Source organism: Macrosteles quadrilineatus, unplaced genomic scaffold (assembly GCF_028750875.1).
Source record: "Macrosteles quadrilineatus isolate MER2022 unplaced genomic scaffold, UCM_ALF_1.0 Scaffold_3__2_contigs__length_128488019, whole genome shotgun sequence".
NCBI lineage: Eukaryota > Metazoa > Arthropoda > Insecta > Hemiptera > Cicadellidae > Macrosteles > Macrosteles quadrilineatus.
Genome location: NW_026542596.1, coordinates 77,036,825 through 77,054,799, shown reverse-complemented (window position 1 = coordinate 77,054,799; position 17,975 = coordinate 77,036,825). Strand labels below are relative to the sequence as shown.

The 17,975-nt window shown below is 35.1% G+C and overlaps 1 protein-coding gene across 1 annotated transcript in view; it reads right to left on the bottom strand.

Moving 5' to 3' along the window:
• LOC128988373 (tyrosine-protein phosphatase 10D) overlaps positions 1-17,975 on the bottom strand; it is a 77,549-nt gene that overhangs the window by 27,939 nt on the left and 31,635 nt on the right. The window contains exons 3-13 of the mRNA XM_054409615.1: positions 16,812-16,918; positions 14,751-14,925; positions 13,071-13,277; positions 8,795-8,963; positions 5,538-5,731; positions 4,851-4,954; positions 4,205-4,373; positions 3,322-3,444; positions 3,032-3,145; positions 2,077-2,217; positions 1,053-1,158 (exon numbers count right to left, since the gene is read on the bottom strand). Of these exons, the coding sequence (XP_054265590.1) occupies positions 1,053-1,158; positions 2,077-2,217; positions 3,032-3,145; positions 3,322-3,444; positions 4,205-4,373; positions 4,851-4,954; positions 5,538-5,731; positions 8,795-8,963; positions 13,071-13,277; positions 14,751-14,925; positions 16,812-16,918 (1,609 nt within the window). The remainder of the gene's footprint in view (positions 1-1,052; positions 1,159-2,076; positions 2,218-3,031; positions 3,146-3,321; positions 3,445-4,204; positions 4,374-4,850; positions 4,955-5,537; positions 5,732-8,794; positions 8,964-13,070; positions 13,278-14,750; positions 14,926-16,811; positions 16,919-17,975) is intronic.

The following is a 17,975-nucleotide window of genomic DNA, read 5'->3' as shown; positions in this document are numbered from 1 at the left end:
AAATAAATTTGCCAAGTTTGATCAAAATATATTCATAAACAAGCAAACCACAACATTTGACAATATTCTCCATAAGAATAACATGGGAATTTTAAATTTACAATTTTTTTAAATTTTCTCCGTTACTAATAATCGAACAAAAATACTTTTATATACTAAATTATTTGTTTTTTTAAGCTCTTTAAAAAGGTCTAAAGAGAAATTGGGACATTTTGTGTTTTGAGGGTCAAAAGTGAGAAAAACCAATTTTTACCCCATAAAACCCCCCGTAAAGCCCCGTTCCCATGGTCCGATCGTGCTGGTTCGCGAACTCATTCAAGTTTATCCCGCTTTACACCTTTAAACCAAATTTCATCAAAATCGGACAAAAATTACTCAAGTTATCGCGTTCACGGACGTATATATATATATATATATATAAGTCTATATATATATATATATATATATATACATATATAAAAATTTGAACGAATAGTGTTTTTGGCCTCTGGGGACATCAAAATGAAAAACTAAATCGGTCCCGGGTCTAGGTCTTACCGTGCCACCTACGGTAATAGCTACTTCCCTATAGGGAAATTCGCTAAATACTTCCCTATAGGGAAATTCGCTAAAAAAGTAATTTAAATATGTTATACTAATACTACACAACGTTTGTCTGTCTTGGGCAAATTTGTTAAATTAGAAGTATATAAATTGATGAAGTTCTTACTCTGGAAGTCTTTGCTATGTAAAACTTCAGCCACTGTGGTGAATTTGTTTTACAAAGACATTTTTGCTAATGTAATATCGAAGTTTGTTTATTTTTTTATTTTTCAACTTGGTACAAGGTATAGGCCTATATTAATTAATTTTACAATAGCTAGCTGCATAAGCCTTATAAAAAGGGTTTCCGCAGCATTTAATTTCTACACTGCTTCATTACTGAACCATAAAAAGTCTGCATGATTATTCACTAAATTTTCTTAAACAATTGCTTTAAATTAGTATCTTTTTTACAAAACATTGTCAAAACAAAGCTTTAGACTACATAAGATAATATTTAATACACTTACTTTATTACAAAATTAGAGAAGACCGAGCCCACTGGACCTTTCCACTTCACAATAACAGAGTTGCTGGTCTTCTTTTCAATTGTCAGATTCTTTGGTGGCAGTGGATCTGAAAGTATAAAATTCATATAAAGGATTTAAGTAGGGATGGACGAGATTGGATTTTTAGTTCGAGACGAGACGAGACGAGATTTTTTATTTCTCATAAAATTTTGAGACGAGATCGAGACGGGATTTCCCTTCTCATACACAACGGGAAATGCACGTTCAAAATTTTTACCTGATTTTGTAACATTGTTAGATGACTGTTTAAATACGAAAATAATGATAATAGGCAAGAATATTTACAATCTTTTATTAAAAAACATCAGAATAACATTTTATTTATTAATCACGCTTAACTTATTAAAAATGCCTACGATTAGGAAACATAGTGATATCAGTTAGGATAGAGTTCAACTTATCCTAAAATAAAATAAATCATAAAATAAAAGCAATATTAGTTTTTATAAAATAGTTACTTGTTTTGACTTTTTATAGTAATAAAACATTCCTCACACTGCTTACACTTAACAAAACTTCTCAAATGTTATTAAAGTAATATTATTAAAAAAATTAAAGTAATATTTACATTTAAAGAATTAATTTAATAAGAACGCCTTCGCAAAGGAAACTACAACACGCTCCTGTATTGCGGGTATTGCATTGACTTTCTGCAGGCGTTTTTAATTTTTTTTTTTTTTTTATTCTCGTCTCGATAAAAATCTCGGCCAAAAAGAAATCTCGTCTCGTGTAACGAGATTTAAAATTTCCCGAAAATTTCCCGAAATTTCGAGACTTGACCATCCCTAGATTTAAGTGATGGGGCTCTAACATAATGTCGTGGCAGTGGATCTGAAAGTATAAAATTCATATAAAAAATTTAAGTGATGGAACTCTAACATGATGTCAAGAAGATATGTTCTGAAAAGTGTAAAAAATAGTTGTTGGGCAAAATAAAAATGATAAAGAAAAATACAAAACTTACAGACAGCCTGGAAGTAGTCGTGAGGCTCACTGAGCAAGTTGTGGCTGATAGCAAACACCTGCAGTTGATATCCTGAGCCTGGGAACAGTCCATCTTGGTTCAGCTTGTACTCTGTAGTCACCCTCTGAATAACTCCACTGCCTGTAGAAACATTACAGAGAACGTTTAGAATAAATCACATCACGTCACTAAACTTACAACAATCAATAAGATCATCAACCAAATAAAGAAGAATCTAGGGCTAGCAACGAGGTTTGTTGAAGAATTTTCAAAGAGATCAAATATTCGTGCACACCTCTGAAAGTTACATCAGCTTCAGGTATGCAGGTTTAAATTTATTCACCAGAAGGCTTTAATTTTCAATATTCTACTTCATGCTAGCCTCAAAGGTTTAAGAAGTTGTTTTGGTTTGGGGCAGAACAAGATTTTTCATGGGAAACTTTAATTTGTTTTGAAAATCTTGGATAAAAATCTTGCAAATTGTAATAATGAAAAAAAATCAATTTGCACTCTCTATTGCATTGTTATATAAAAATCAACTTGATTTAGAGCAATCATAATAGCAGTTTCAAAAAATATTATAGCCACCAGTAGAAAAACAGTATTAGCTTTGGCAATTAATTTTTTTACGGGTATTCATTACAATGCCATCATCAGTCCAATCCGTTATTGTTACATACTCATCGTTTCCCGCAATAATTTCAAATCATAGATATCACCTGTGATAGTAGGGACATCACCATCGTTGCTTGTGATCACTGCTGGGACAAATTTTGTGCTAAAAATATTCCTGAATCAATTCTGCTTGGTAAAAGTTAAAAAATATAATTTTCAACAAATTTCTCAAAATTTCAAGACACAGGAATCTGTAATTTTTCTATAATTAAACTTTATTGAGCTAGACTAGTTCTAGACTAGTTCTAGAACTAGTCTACTAAACATTTATCAAGCCCACCTCTTGTAAAGTTCAACTCCTCTTCAATATTATTTACAAACAGATAGCCCAAGTGTGCACCTTCGTAGTCCTTATAGTAGCTAATAGGATGCTTTCCTCCCAGAATCAGCAAGCCTAAAACAATCAAATAATGTATCACTATTGAGTAAATGCATACATTTTGTAGGAAATCATAAAATAGACTCGATTACATCACAGTACCTGGTTTCTTTAAGATGTTTCAAAGATATTAGGAATGTGATGGAATGAACTAAAAACATAAGTGAACAACAACTAGGATATTTTGTTACCTGTATCATTCCTCTGTATGACAACTTCAAACTTCTCTTGCCTAGAGTTGACGTCCGACTTCCAAGATATGTTCAGACCAAACTCCACTGGCCGCAGATCCTCAATTATAGGTGACGAAGGTCCTGAGAAATAAAATATGATAAGCTAACAAACATCTTGGCAATACCTTGTTAATTCACTTATATCTGTAATACAAACTAAAAAAAGAAATGTAAAATTTCTCCTTTAATTGAATATTTCTGCCGATCAGTGTTGCAAACAATAAATATTGTTAAATTGAGATTTCTAATGAACAATGACGCAAATGACATTCTCTACTGCATGGGATATTTCGTTTTTAAAAATACATGGGTTAGCAGCACTTATAAGCGACTGAATTAGTGGGAAACTGGCCGACACAGCCAGTTGCGGCTAGAACTTATTATTTTTTCTGAAAAAATTTACTGTGGTCATTGCAACATTGTTCGGCGGAGCTATTCAATTTTATATTTCACTTGTTAGTGTGTACTATATAATGTCTAATCATATAAAAACTTCTATTTGCTGTCTACAAACAGACTTTGCTCCTAAATTAATTTATACAACAAATACTAAATACCTTCAGTTACGATTTCAAATGTAGCCCAATCTGAGTTTCTTTGAGTAGATCTGACTGAAACCCTTTTACAATTTAACTGTTCCCTTTGTAACCAGTAAAACATCTCAATGGATGTATATTGTATAAACAAATCGGGCAAAGAATAATCGATAGCATCAATAATCATGGTGTCATCATTTAATAACTACCATAGTTGATTCCCTTACAAATAAATCAAACAGTCATTATGACTTTTGAAACACAAATAAAAAATAATATTCAAATAAGAAAGATGATAAACTGACGTGTGGCCTGGTATACGACGGTCTCGTTGCTGTCCATGTTGTTGCTGACGGCTTGCACGGTGATGGAGTAGTTACGGCCAGGCAGTAGAGTGTCCAGTGTGTACTGTGTGTTGGTTGTGATCACGGAGTTGCTGTCTCCATTGAGGATCTCCACTTCCGAGTAACCCACCTGCGGAAATTAATCACATAAAAGATACCATGGACGGGATAGTAAATGTAGGTGTAATCGACAAAGATTCAAAATTAAAATCAGGGTACTGTAGCAACGGCTTGATTGAACCGTGTTAATTCTCAATTTAAATTAGTCCAACTTTAACATGGGATCGAGATGACTACTTCTAACAATAGTCAAAGATACAATCAGGGGAGGTATAAATAAAATTTCCTTTACTTAATGCAAGTAGTTTTCATTAAATGGTGTCAGAGACACCTGCCTCAGACAAAGTTCAAAGTTTGATTGGCTATGAAACACAAAGGGGAAGTGCAAAAAGCATGTGTCAGAGACTCAGTCCATCCCTAAAAATATTCTTTAGTAGGGTTTCATCATTGTTCATAAGTTTCTGTCAAACCCTGTGATCTTCACTTTCTCTCAATGCGTTCTCTGCAATATTAAGCACTTACAAAATCACTGATCTTGAAGGCCTACCTTGTATTCTTCCTGGAAACTGGAATTGTCCGGTTGCCAAGATAATGCAACAGCTCCTGTCAGGTCGTTCACCACTGCCTTCAGATTCACAACTGGTAGCGGCTCTGCAAACAAGAAAAACAATGGTAATTTTGTAATATAAACTATACAAAAAATGTTTACTTTGTGTCTCGATGCAGGATACTCAAGAACCGAGTATACACGGTGATTAAAAACAAAGCTGTTTTAAATTATCTCGCAACATTTATTACAATTAAATTACAGTCCAGCTTGGTGAAAGTATGATATCTTTATAAATCATATTAATCATTATCATTATCATCATAATAATCCATTCCTATTCATTTAAAAAAGTTGTTATTATTACACAGGTAAGTACCAGTGCTAACTACAGGCAGGTGTTCAAAAATCAACAATTTATGAAAACGTCCAAGGCTACCAATCTTTTCACAGGATTAGAATAGTTTGTGGATGTTTTTCTGGAATAGAGCCTACTTAAGTTATTGTAAACAGACAATATGTCTGAAACGTTTTCACAATCAAAAATTCACTATGTGTGTACTCAGTCAATAAATTATATGCGGTAGTAAAAACTTCCATCAGAATGTATCATTTTTCTTTCTCTTGTCCTATTGCCTGTAGTATTTATATCAATGTCTAACTAACTTATTTTTGTGCTATACTTACTGACAGTAACATTGACTGCTGCAGGCCAACTGGTCACCTTGCCACTGACTGTTTTGATCAACACATGGTAAGTACGGCCAGGCTCCAGGTTCTCCTTGAACTCCCACTCTGTAGGCTCGTCTCTGTTGCGCATGATGGGAGCCATCGTACCTTGTCTGCGTACGTTGATCACCACTTGGTACTTGTCAAACTCACTGCAACAACACAGTTTTGATCAACACATGGTAAGTACGGCCAGGCTCCAGGTTCTCCTTGAACTCCCACTCTGTAGGCTCGTCTCTGTTGCGCATGATGGGAGCCATCGTACCTTGTCTGCGTACGTTGATCACCACTTGGTACTTGTCAAACTCACTGCAACAACACAGTTTTGATCAACACATGGTAAGTACGGCCAGGCTCCAGGTTCTCCTTGAACTCCCACTCTGTAGGCTCGTCTCTGTTGCGCATGATGGGAGCCATCGTACCTTGTCTGCGTACGTTGATTACCACTTGGTACTTGTCAAACTCACTGCAACAACACAGTTTTGATCAACACATGGTAAGTACGGCCAGGCTCCAGGTTCTCCTTGAACTCCCACTCTGTAGGCTCGTCTCTGTTGCGCATGATGGGAGCCATCGTACCTTGTCTGCGTACGTTGATCACCACTTGGTACTTGTCAAACTCACTGCAACAACACAGTTTTGATCAACACATGGTAAGTACGGCCAGGCTCCAGGTTCTCCTTGAACTCCCACTCTGTAGGCTCGTCTCTGTTGCGCATGATGGGAGCCATCGTACCTTGTCTGCGTACGTTGATTACCACTTGGTACTTGTCAAACTCACTGCAACAACACAGTTTTGATCAACACATGGTAAGTACGGCCAGGCTCCAGGTTCTCCTTGAACTCCCACTATGTAGGCTCGTCGCTGTTGCGCATTATGGAAGCCATCGTACCTTGTCTGCGTACGTTGATCACCACTTGGTACTTGTCAAACTCACTACAACAACATTATGGTGTTCATCCAGTGTTCATTTGAAAATTCAACTGACTGTTCATTTGTGGTCCTAATTTTGCAGTCCTAATCACATATTTTAGATGTTAATTGGAGTTTGGAGGCCATGTAGGAACTAAATTTTGGCCCATTACTGCATAAAGTTGACAACAATGAACTTGGACAAAATTAGTTTCAAGCAAACCAGGAAGATTTATTACACTATTCACAAAACAAATCGACAAATTCTTGTGTCAAACATTATGAAAGTGAAATAAAGAATTTTAACGTTGAAAAACAAATAAGCATTCTTGAAATATTTGTAATGGCCAATGGGTTGCTGACCTTTATTTTTTTATTATTGATTTATTTGTTAGCCACTAAGGTTAACCTGTTTGTTAGTTTTTAATTGATTGCTTTGTTTTACTGTTTTATTAACGCTCTATTGATTTTGCAAACAGTATTACAATTTATTGCAATGTTCTTCAAAGTGGCTAAAATCCCTGAAGTTTATTCATTTACTTTGCAGGTTTCATCTACTTTTTGTAATTTTATATCAGCACCTTATTGTGTAATAAATATTGTACTGTAACATAGATTCAAATATCGTAGGATCAAAAGTGAAACAGAAGAACCACACGTAACTATCTACAGTGAACATTTTTCTTACATTAACTACACTGACCAACACTAATCAAAACACACTATGAAAAATTTAAAACAATCCAAACAAATGAATACTACATACGCTGTCTCGTTTTGCAAAGGTACATGGTCCAAGCAGAACCACAGGGTAAACATTTGCACACAAACAGGGGTAAAGTCCATGGTGAAGACGTAACTAGACTGAAGCAACGAGAGGCATTCAGGTGGGTGTGACCTCGCATTCATTCAATAACTGATCTACTTGTGAATATTGGAACTGATTAACCTGTACCTCTGGCTACGATGCATTGCTTTCTACCAGAGTACCACTTACTACATTCATAATCCAACTTGTAACACAGTCGATAAATAAACCAAAATTTTGTGATTTTTTTTGTTTAGAAGGATGTGTGTGTGTTTGTGTTTGTATTTTGATATTATGCCATTTTGTGTTCCATTTTGTATCATAAAGCAGGGTGAAATTTATAGTAATCAGACAATAATTTAAAAAATCTAAATTTATTTTGATACACAGTTTTTTAACAAAATAATTTTTAAAAATTCCAAAAGTTTTGAAAATTGGTTGCCTTTGATAACTTGCAGCTCTGGGATATAGCCAAGTCAGCCCAAATACAAGATGGGGCCTGTTTAACTCTTTGAGGTGAATTTTTTTTTTCATTTTTCGGCGAGTATAGGTTGCTATTCGAGCAGTCGGGAAAATGGCGCCCAGCAAACTATACCTACTCAATATTCTATCACAAAGATAAACTTTTTAGATTTGTGAATATAGATTTTTTTTGTTGTTGTGAGTATAGGTTGCCATTTTTGAGCAGTCGGGAAAATGGTGGGCGATGGACCTATACTCGCCATTCGACCGCAAAGGGTTCATTGTAACAACTGTATCATGAAACATGCACATTATTTAAAGTTAGTGGTAAGCTATCTAACTTGATACCTAATTTTGGGTTTTAGAGTATATATATATTCTACAAACTTTTACCAAATGAGTCGTACGGTAATTTGCTAATGAATGGAAATTGAGCTATAACTATTAGCCCAGTCAATAAAGGTTTTGTGTCGAAACAAATTAGCGACAGGCAAAACTATATACCAATTGTTAGTACCCAACTAGATATAAATTTTCCCAAAAGTCCCTAAAAATTCCCCCGGTGCTTTCCCCCCCAGTCGATGTTAGTAATCAATTGCATGGTTTTACTAAAGTGCGTCTAGTTTACATACTAGTTGTCTAATTCAGTAAAATAATAGCGAGTTGTCTTTAATTAAATTTCCTACAAAAATGTAATGTACATTTTTACTGTAAATCTAATAGTTTTCCCGTAATTTTGATCCAATTATTGATGAAATTGAGAAAATATTGACACTATAATTTTGGATTATCTACTTAATTTTTTTATTTGCGAGAAATTCAAAATATAGTTCCTTGTAGGAAGGATTTTTCTTAAAAATTGTAACTCTGGTTTTAGGATTTGATATTTGATATTCCTAGATTTCATTCCCTATCTATCAACACTGGATAGATCGCCAGTGTCTCATATTCCATATCAGGGACTGATATGGAATATGTAGTGTATAACATCACTACATATTGCTAATGCTAAGTTTATGTTTATACACACACCTGGTGCCATTAGGAGGTTCCCAGTGGACCTTGAAGCTGTGAGTTGTGATGGAGCTCTTTTCACAGACCAGAGACAACGGCCGCAAAGGGATGGTACGGTACTGGGCAGTGGTGGGGGTGGACGTCTCGTCCTCACTGACTGTCTGCACTGAGATGTTGTACGCCCGTCCTGCAGACGATAATACAGTTGTATTGTATTTGACAACAGTGACTTGCTCCAGAAAACTTAATCATCTACTCAGTAATCAAGTCTTGAAATGCTTTAACTTAAAGACCAGGTTTTATAAGATCTATCAATAAGTGCAGCAATACATGTGCAGTGGAAATTCTTTAATGTAGGAAAGGAACTGTTGGTAAAAAATTATCTTCAGCTCTGACTAATTTAAAATACCCTCGCCACAGCAAACCTACAGACTAAGCGAATTTCTATTTGCCTGATTGGATTTACACTAAAATGTCTCCTTAAAAATGATAAGGTGGGTTGGCCATATCTTGAGGAGAAATGAGGAGAGCTTGTTGAAGAAGGTACTAAAGGGAGATCCGAGGGAAGGAGACCAGTAGGAGGACCAAAGGCCAGGTGGTGGGATCAAGTCCGGAAAGATATGGAAAAGATGAGCCTAGAAGAGGAACTGGCGACAACGTTTTGGCGAGGCCAAGTACCAGCTTGGGTACCAGTGGCCAAGGCAGTAAGCAGTAAGTAAGCCTCCAGAATTAATTTATTACAAAATAGATGGATATGTACCTTACATCGTCAATCCTAATATAGTCTGGGTCGACTAAGTTAACACAGTGTATTCATGTTTGTGTGTGTTTTAAATGTTGTATTTTTTTTATTGACGGCGACAATTTCCCAAAATAATTTTATGCAAGATGACAAGAGACTTGAATATGAACTTGTGGTTTTTTCACCAGAGACTAAATAATGATCGATGATGTAAGGTACAAGTATCCAATTAATTTTGATGGGGAATGACAGTTACAAAATTACATGTGAAAGAGAACTAAGCAGGTAGTGGGAAAATTTTGTAATGGTAAATTTCTAGAAAAAGTAACTAAAAATCTCAAGAAAATTGAAAAAAATTTACATAACCATAACATTACAAGACTTAAACTTAAGCTTCAAACTCACTGGTAATATAATGCTGAAATAAGACATACCATCGAAATTAATAACATAGCAGTCAATTTAATGAACTATTCTGTTTATGCGCATAAGGATTGTTGTTTACGTAAATCTACAAAACCGGTGCAAGCATAACCTAGCAAGGTTAAATCTCGTCCAAACTAAGGTGTGCAGTAAATAAAAAAAGCTATGTGTTAAGGCCCATTCCATATACAGGGTGAGTTTCTACTAAGTGCGTTAATTTTTACCAGTTATTCTACTCACTAAAAGGAACAAAAAATGACAAACAAAAATTTTCCATCCCCACCCGTTATGCTGTAATGGCCGATTATGTGAATTTTTAAAATTACCTGTAGTAGCTTCACTAAAACGAGCATAGAAATTAAGCCAATACACTTACAGCATAATGATTTATACCAATGAAAAGAGCGTTAAATTTCCTACAAAACCATTGCAACACCTTTAACATACAACCATATTTTCACCGTTGTATATGTCTCACATAACATAAAAAAAGAAGTTTCAAAATTAATTCTTTACAACTTCAAAGTGGTTTTACAACTATACATACTAATGTGATGTTTTGTCAAATTACGTAACAAACTTTCCCATTTCATGCCCTTTAAAATGATGTAACCCATAAGGTCATTGCTGTATTAAAAGTTCGAAAAATTAGGTCAAAACCGCGTCAAGGTCAGAGTTTTCGGAATCAAAACATTGAACCAAATGTAATACAGTATCTGTTAATTTCTTTGCTATCTTATAATCAGCTGACATCTGATCAGCTGGGTGTTAAACTTTGTTTACAAAACCAGCTGATTGCAATTGTTGGCTTGTAAACATTTAAATTATTAACTATTTCATTATTTTATAATTATATGACAAAAATTCAATATAAATTTGATAAAAATCTAGGTTAACACATTTGTACAAATAAACAAAATGAATCCTGTAAAGTCTGGTTTCTAGATTTTTAATCAAAGTAAGTTTTCAAAATGTCCACCATTTTTGTTTTAATACATGTGGTCATAAATATGGTCTTTTCCAAAAATTTTTCACTGTTGCCTTTAATTTTAGCTCCTCTTGAAGAAGGTTGGAAGTTTAAGTCCGATTTCTTAGCTCATCCGCTGTTTGAACTAGTGTTCGGCAATTTTCCTGTTTGAGGTAACCTCAAGCGTAGTAGTCCATTGGAGTCTGGTGACTGTGGTGGCCAAGCAATTGATCCGCCTCTTCCAATCCACATTGGGAAAGTATTTCCAATGTAAATTCGCACCCCATTATTGAAGTGGGGAGGTGCACCATATGCTTGCTAAACTATTCGCTTACGTACATCCAACGGGACGTCTTTAATGAGCCTTGGTAGAGTATCAGTAAGGACGATGAGATACTGACAGCAGTTTAATGAATATGGAAGATCAATGAAAGGGCCAACTAACTGGTTTTAGAGTAATCTATTCAACTTAAATCTTGTTTGGTTTCGACACTGGTGTATCACATGTGGGTTTTCTGTAGCATAGTGATGTCCATTATGGATGTTGTAAATACAATCCCGAGTAAACTTGGATTCGTCTGTCCACAAAATCGACTTGAGGAAGTCACGATGATCAAGTCAACTAACAGAGCGACATAACTGAAGTCTCTGTAACAATCTCTTTGTTCAATAATCTGTACTCGTGTAAAATGGTAGGGATGCAATTTTTCCTTTCTCAATAGCTGAGAAATACCTAAGTCACGAGAAACTGTCATTGTTCTTGTCTGTGGATCGTCCTCAAACCACCCCAACACATCTGACACAGCTTCTTAAACACATACACATTACACATCTTGTTTCACGTTCCCAACAGAATGATGTTTAGTGCCCATGGAAACTTGTATGGACACTGATGAATATTCGTTCATTTGAAAGTCACCTATTAGGAAACTGACGACTGTATTCACGTCAGATTACAGCTGCTTTTGAGAACAGAACCCGGAAAATAAAATCATATCAAGACACTTTGTTGGTGAACACCAACATAGCACTAAACAATTATAATATTTTCCAAGTATGTTCATGAAATAGTTAATAATTTAAATGTTTACAAGCCAACAATTGAAATCAGCTGGTTTTGTAAACAAAGTTTAACACCCAGCTGATCAGATGTCAGCTGATTATAAGATAGCAAAGAAATTAACAGATACTGTATTACATTTGGTTCAATGTTTTGATTCCGAAAACGCTGACCTTGACGCTGTTTTGACCTAATTTTTCGAACTTTTAATACAGCAATAACCTTATGGGTTACATCATTTTAAAGGGCATAAAATGGGAAAGTTTTTTACGTAATTTGACAAAACATCACATTAGTATGTATAGTTGTAAAACCACTGTGAAGTTGTAAAGAATTAATTTTGAAACTTCTTTTTTTATGTTATGTGAGACATACAACGGTGAAAATATGGTTGTATGTTAAAGGTGTTGCAATTTTTTTGTAGGAAATTTAACGTTCTTTTTATTGGTATAAGTTATTATGCTGTACGTGCATTGGCTTAATTTCTATGCTCGTTTTAGTGAAGCTACTACAGGTAATTTTAAAAATTCACATAATCGGCCATTACAGCATAACGGGTGGGGATGGAAATTTTTTGTTTGTCATTTTTTGTTCCTTTTAGTGAGTAGAATAACTGGTACAAATTAACACACTTAGTAGAAACTCACCCTGTATATATAGTGTATATATACACTTGTATATATAGTCAACTCTTCAAAGTATCTTCTTATATTCTTAATATACTCTACAAAGATCGAATTAAAAACATATGTTATAAATAAACCAAAAAAAATAGTACAAGAATTATAATGGAGAATAAAGAACATAAATTAAGTGAGTGAATGTTTAAGTTATTTTACAAGTATTACTTTCAACAAAACTTCATCAAATCAACTTATCAAAAACACTATGCATGTGAAATCCTGTAACAATTAACTTTATCACTCGAAGGGGATACAAGTGATGCAGCCGTTTTATTTACCAGTTACTTGTCCCCCATTCTTAGCACTAGGAACAACAACGTGTGTCGTTCCCTAGTGTACAAAAAGGGTTAACCGGTAGAACTTTCTACATCTTAAAAGTTTTTTTTAGAGCAACTTGACAAAATAAACACAAATCGTACCTGGTATGAGGTTCTTGAAGGCCGCTTGTGCAGGGCCCGGTGGTTCTCCCTCCTTCTCCACATACAGTACACTCTCCTGAGCGTCTGGAGGATCTATGGACACTTTGTAATGCGTGTAGATACTGGCCGGGTACGACGGCTGCCACAACACCAGCAACGTCGTCTCATTACGGAACCACACGATGAACTTTCCAGGAGTGTTGGGTTCTATGACAAACAACCGCTTGAAAATATGTATAATTTTGAGTGACTAAAATATGTAATTTCTGAAGATCTTTTTTAATGTGGTATGTGTACATCTACGCAGAGGGTACTGAGGTGGTATATGTCTGTGTTGGTGTATTAGCACTAATTCATGGCTCATCTACGACTGTGTATAGCCGATAAAAATGTAGAACAAGGAGAAGATTACTTTTTATAGACATATTACTTACCTCGGTCAGCTAAAAATTCTGAATGGTGATTTCAGGACATGTTTTGACACAAATGTTGTGATCTTCAGCTGAGCCATTCGATTAAGTTATTTGACAAAAGAATTGTAACCTGTATATATTTTATTTTTAGTTTTTAAGATGTTGACATGTTACCTGTTTTACCAGCTGCGCTGGGGAGGAAAATGTATTGTGACAAAAAAATCTGAATCTGAATCTGATGAAGCCATTTTGGTGGAATACTTCACTAGTGCTCAGCCGAAGATGACTTATTTGTGTCGAAACATGTCCAGAAACTACCATCCAGAATTTTGAGCTAAATGACTTCAGTAATATCATAGACTATTGGATACTTAAGTAGACATCCCATCTATATGGACCAGCTGCTGTCGTCAATCTTTTATTAAAAAAGAACATAGTTATGTGAGCCAGTTGTTGATTTTTGTGGCACTAGGGTCTAAAATTATGTTTTCTACTATATTTATTGTTGCTGACTAAGTTAAAATGGTCATAAAAGTTGCTATAGTTTGCCATAAGTCATTCCATCATATCCATTCCATTAGTTTGACTTTGTTGAAAAAGTCCATGTATTTGACAGAAATTAGTAATTTAGATCAGTGCAATCTGTTGGTGGCTCACATCAACTACTACAATTTTGATTTTAAAAACTGGCAACAATTTTAACATGAGAATGGAATGTCAATGTAATATGTCTTACAAAAATAATCTCCAGCTCAGGGGCTTAACAATTAGTTTTAATTTAATATGATTATTTTGTTAGTTTTTAATTAAAAAAAAAACTAAGTGACTGACTCAAGTATTCATCAATTGCAAAAATAAAACATTCTCGGGAAATGTGCAAACTCATGATAAGAAAAGAGATTACAAAAATAATAAACAAAATCCATTTATAACACACGTGAAAAATCTATAACATGGAAAATCTACATCTATGCAGAATCTATATCACATGAACATGACCTGTAACATGGTTGGTTTGTAACATATTTTTGTCTTGTGTTTTGGTACCCTAGAAAAATTGTTGGGAAGCACTGTCTTCCACTGATACAGCAAGTTTTCATAAATTGAAAGAAACTTTAAGTACATTTGTCTTTATTTTAAGACATGAGACTTAGTATTACTTCTGTTGAAAGCAATGTAACACTTTCACACGACCTACAGGTAGATTAAAGGTTAAAATGTGGTCAGCCATCACATAAACCACACGTATGTTCAGACCAGAACTCACTTGTGGTGAAGTTGCGAGATATGTAGGCCACGCTCTCCTTGTTGTCATACACAGTGTAGAGCTGTATTTGGTAGGAACCGCCAGGCGTGAGGTCTCGAAGAGTGTACGGACTGGCCGTCTCCGTCAGGTTGATCAGCCTGGGCGGGGGCGGTGGCTTGTCCAGGAAACTGACCACCTGACAACACACAGATGATCAGTATAAATTTTTATGACGGGGAAAAAGTTCATGATTTGCAAGTGGGTTTTATATGGAACCGATAAATTTGGAATAACCTATGACCAAGCATCTATTCAATAACATTATTCTGTTAGTCCCTTTTAAGGCCCTTATAGAAAAATAAGAACGCATTTGCACTGATTTGACAAGTGTCACCGTGATTGCGAGAAATTTTCGTTATGTCTAAGTCTTCACAAAGTGATTTTTGGCTCCCGAATTAAAGTAGTATAAGAAAAAGCGGTAAAAGTAGTATTTTTATTATTGTATTTAACTGAGTATACCAGTATTACCAGTGGCGATTTTTGAAAGTCTAAAGATTATTTTGAGAGTATAAATTTACTACAAATTAACATAATAATTTGTGTTTTGTCCTTAGCCTTAAAATAACCTCAATTCAAGCAGAAGTAGTCTTAGCATATTATTTTTTATTGAGAGAATTTGAGTGAAAAATCTTAAAAAACATAAATAAAAATGAATATAAAAAAATTAACATAATGTTAGTGAGTTAACAATAATTAAGAACAGATTAAGATTATAAAGTTTGTACTGATACAAAAACTTTTGGAAAACCCAGGCTACTTATTGTTTACAAATTTTGTTTAAAAATAACTCACCATAGGCACCATAGGTTCAAAAATCATAAAAATTGTCAGTAAATTCATTTTAGCACAAAATGAATAACTGAAGGAAACTGAATATGGTACAAATTATCCCAACACTGACCACCAATAGAGCACTTACACTACTAAGCTGTTCCAGCATAGCCTAAAGCTAGATTGGATTATTATCTATCTAAATTATGATAAGAATTTGCTCAATTCAGTGTTGACATAAGATCTACTATCAACCATGGTTAATTAGCCTGTTGATAACACCTAGAACTAGCTTTGCACTAACCTAGCTTAGCATTGTAATTTAAACACCTAATGCCCTGTGAGATTAGAAATTTAATTTGTAGTATTTTAAGTGGAGAGTTAGAACGTTTAAGTGGAGAGTTAGAATGTTTAAGTGGAGAGGTAGAACGTTTAAGTGGAGAGTTAGATCGTCTTCGAAGTTTTACGCCATGTAAGATACAACTTAGAGTCAGTGGTACTGACAAGAAAAAACTCATCACTACCATAAGCTGTTCCAGCATAGCCTAAAGCTAGATTGGATTATTATCTATCTAAATTATGATAATTTACCATAATGGTACCATAATAATGGGGGAGCGAGCTGGTCTAGTGTTTAAAGCGCGGGACTTCGGTCCCTGGGGTCCAGGCTTAAAATCCTGCCAAATCACCAATGGCTTTTGTCTAAGTGATAATGCTACAACCAGGGCCGGCTAGAGGGTGGGGCAGGGGGGCCAGAGCCCCGAGGCCCAGTCAGATGTAAATTTTTTCTGTACATGTAATCTGCTTGAGTTATAAATTTTAGCATGGTTTTCCAGTTTACAAAGTAATTTTTGACTTGAATTGTTTTCACTGTGAATAAAGCTGCAACTGTGAGCAAACATTTTAGTGTTTGTGTAACAAAACGGCACTGATACGGCTGGACACAAAATCAAGAAAACAGGGGGCCCGGGATCGCTGAGCTCAGGGGCCCGTGACGGCTCTCGCCGGCCCTGGCTGCAACACCTAGGTCTAGCCTGAGGTAAGGTGAAAAACAGTCCCAGGCTCGTGTCTAGCGTCCTAGGACAAAGACTTTATTTTTGATAGGACTGATTGTAGGCCTATCTGTGATTTTTGGGAACTTGAAATGAAAATCTGTTACTTTCCAGCGACCTTGTAGAATCAGTGACTTTTACGTGATTTCAGCAACTGGTAGACACCCTGTCAACCAATTACGCATATCCAGAATCTCACCTTCATCTTGAACCCTGAGTAGTGTCCTAGGGCAGGAGGGTTCCATGATACGATGGCTGACTTTCCTCCTCTCACAGTGATGGAGAGGTTGGCAGCAGGATCAGGTGCTGCAACATGACAGAGCAAATACATCGGACAGTCATAAACTCTATGTAACACGTACTCCAGTAATTTTTATAGCAATAGATTAGATGTTTACAATGCCAACACATAAGGGGTCCGTATTTTAAATAGGGAATGGGTGAAGAATGAGTGTCGAAAAAATGAGCTTTGTTACTGACTAAGATCAGCTGAGTCTTTTGTTAGCTTAATAAAAATGCATTGATCAAGGAGAACAGGGTTCAGTTTTTAACGATTAAAACACTTTACACTTAATAAAAACTTTACATCTTTGTAAGTAAACTAAAAGGTTGAAAAAAAAGGTAAAAGATACCTTTCAGAGGTCTACACCGAAAAAACTTAAGTACTTAGACAGCTGGGAGTACTAAAAGAGCTTTAGGGGAACTGCTACAACAAGACAAATCAGGTTTTAAACCCCTCTATATTTGATATAACAATTAATAAGCTTGGTAAAGTAACAGTAGTCTAATGAAAAAATCATAAAAACAACATTTTACTCCATTTTACAAAATTCAGGAATTGCATGACAGCTTGATATTTTTGTTAGCATTTGCATTTTGTAGCTTGTAGAATAGACTAACCAACACCAGTCTACTTGACTTCTCATCCAATTGAAAGCTTTTAAGCTCTTTTAACACTAATCGCTAGCATCAAAAAAATTTTGTTTCTATTATTTTAGGGTTAATTTTATTATTTGTGCTTTACAGTTTGGTTGTATAGCCAAAAGGGCCGAGTTATTGTTTATGATTACATAATTTTATTTGGTTATACAAGGTTTTAAATTACTGAATTAACAAGAAACAAATTGTAACCAAAACTTGGCCCCTACAGTGCACAGGACGGAACTAACAATAAAATAGCTTATATGGGAAATTCGCTAAGAACTATAGTGAATTATTTAGAGGATACAAAAACACAAAAATAGTAAACACATGAAAACAAAAACATAATTTAGCGTAGTCTGCAAGGTCAGCAGTATTTGTAGCATAAGCAGCACCAGTGATGCTGTCACCACAGTATAGTCTCAGCGAAGGCTGCCGACAC